General features: G+C 39.2%; 1 protein-coding gene across 4 annotated transcripts in view; it reads left to right on the top strand.

Annotated features, from left to right (window-relative positions):
• Ae2 (Anion exchanger 2) overlaps positions 1-2,500 on the top strand; it is a 434,313-nt gene that overhangs the window by 391,628 nt on the left and 40,185 nt on the right. For all 4 annotated transcript variants that reach the window (XM_070102192.1, XM_070102191.1, XM_070102193.1 and 1 more), the window contains one exon: positions 2,389-2,500. This exon is cut by the window's right edge and continues 90 nt beyond it. In XM_070102192.1, coding sequence (XP_069958293.1) covers positions 2,389-2,500 — 112 coding nt within the window. The remainder of the gene's footprint in view (positions 1-2,388) is intronic.

Here is a 2,500-nt window from a genome sequence, read left to right as displayed (position 1 = left end):
TGCTTTCTTTAAGTATTCCTATTTGTTCCTGCTGTCTTTATTCTTTCGTGGCCGTTTGTAAGATTTGTATTTTTTTTATTAATGAATAATATGAAAGTTACATATGGAGGATCCATCTATAATGAAATTGTTATTTTTTTAAGTGGTGTGACTTTTAGGGTGAGATGTTGGTAAAGGGCTCATGTTCTAAGGAACTGGATTGCCCTTCCGTGCATCAAACCTAATTGCTTCCAACATGACTCAAGAAATCGTAATGACACGATTGCAAATAAACCATACCCCCGGCCGGGATTGAACCCGCGGTCATAGTCTCAAAACTCCAGCCCGTCGCGTTAGCCACTAGACCAGCTAGCCACAATATGGTTTATTTGCAATCGTGTCATTACGATTTCTTGAGTCATGTTGACGGCAGTGAAGGGACTTGAGCTAGAGTTCGTCACGGCCACGCTAGCTGGAGATTCGTCTGTAAAAACTTGCATTTGTGGTCACAGAGGTGCCTGTGCTAACTTTCCTATGGTGTAGAAATATACCTAGTTGGATGAATCTTATTGTGGCTAGCTGGTCTAGTGGCTAACGCGACGGGCTGGAGTTTTGAGACTTTATGACCGCGGGTTCAATCCCGGCCGGGGGTATGGTTTAATTGCTTCCATTCCCCAGTTGAACGAGTATAATGCTTCACTGTGATTATAACAATATTAGTGTGTGATGTCCTGAGGTAATTCAAAATTTTATACCCGATTGTCGGTATTTTGAAGTATTTTATGACAGATATATTGCGTCTTGCAGGACTAAGAAGAACATAACGAAAAACACTCCAGTAGGCCTACTGGCCCATTCTAGGCAAAAGAATGATACACTTGCGGAATATTTGTGAATCTTTATTGAGGAAGCGTTTCGCCAGATTCTTGATTACCTGTCAAACTGCTCTATTTGATTGGGTTAAAGTTAACATATCCCATTAAAATTTCATTTTCGTGTGTAGACGCCTGGACAATATCACCCCAAAATTTATCATGATCACTGTCGAGGTTTGGGGGTCTGTATATTACACCTAAGATTAGTTTTTCATGCACTTTGCGAAACAGCGGCCAAACATGGGTCCATGGACCAATGCTAACTAACCACCTTATGATGTATGAAGATACCTAGTTGGATGAATATTATTGTATCCAGCTGGCCCAGTGGCTTACGCTCTGTCCTAGAGTTTTACGACTCGCCGCGAGTTCAATCCCCACCCGTACCGTAGTTTGTTTACATTCTTGTTGCACCTCAAACTAGAAAGTACCTTCCTCCTTGTTTCGATCGTGACTCACATGATTGCAAACAAATCACAGAAAGGTTGGGGATCGAACCTGTGGCAAGCAAGTTCTACAAGTCCCAGGCCAGCGTATTAAACACTGGTCCAAGCTGGTATGAACCACTGGTTAATGCACAGGCCTGTGAGTTTTAGGACTCGATTTCCATGGGTTCGAGTCCCGCCCGTTCCCTGAATTCTTTTTATGCTACTGTGTAAGTACTTAAGTGAAGTCAAATCACAAATGTATACCATAATTATTAGAGAATTTATTTAACATAAAGTTAAGCTGAATTAACGGGAATTAACCTGTTCTTAACTCTATACAATTTATTTTAACGACGATGATGGTACTTTTTTACACCATTTGCAATTTTTATGATATTGTGAAGGTCTTATTTATTTCTTGTGTTGTGCATCATTCTAATTAAGTTTTAACATTAATTCAGTGTAATCCCGTCCGTACTAGTCATAAGAATTATGCTGCGTGTTCGTGAGCTAAGAATTATTTTGTCGTTAGCCTTTGTTGACGTTAGTGTTTTGTGTTTCAAACTTGTCCATCAGTAATAAATTATATTACTAAAATTCATTGTCATTTAAAACTGTAAATACAGCATCACTGTATTGTAGCTTACTTCTCCTCGCCCTTCCTATATATTTATCGGAGTACGGCTTCTTATTACGTATAAAGTCTTATACAAGTAAATTAGAAAATTGATGTTGCTACGATATAGCAGCAGTAAACATCGCTTAGAGTTTGGATTTACTAGAAGGAATAAATAAGTCTGAAAGCAGGTATACAAGGATATTTGCTGCACTGTATCATTTGAAATATATTAACTGTGATAATATCAGTATCATGACCCAATATTACATTATCTTCACAGATGAAACGAAATTTGTTTTCTTCGTCAAAATAGTGATGGTCTGTCATTTATTTTCATGTCATTGTGAAATTATGAAGATGTGCAAATAATTACGAACAGCGTATCACGTGTTATTAATAATAATGTACATGTTTTTCCCTCCATGAATTGTCTTCCCTATTTTATTGATGGTTTATTAAAATGTGTGTGTGTGGTGTGGTGTTTCAGGTGCGGTACTGCTGGACCTGGAGGAACGAGACCTGCCCAGCATCGCCTCCCGGGTGGTGGACAAGATGATAGCCTGCGACCAGATCCCTTCAGACCAGCGCGAGGCTGTCAT

This window comes from Cherax quadricarinatus, chromosome 80 (assembly GCF_038502225.1).
Source record: "Cherax quadricarinatus isolate ZL_2023a chromosome 80, ASM3850222v1, whole genome shotgun sequence".
Classification (NCBI taxonomy): Eukaryota; Metazoa; Arthropoda; class Malacostraca; order Decapoda; family Parastacidae; genus Cherax; species Cherax quadricarinatus.
The sequence above is the reverse complement of the archived record's forward strand: the minus strand, read 5'-3'. Positions and strand labels throughout refer to the sequence as shown.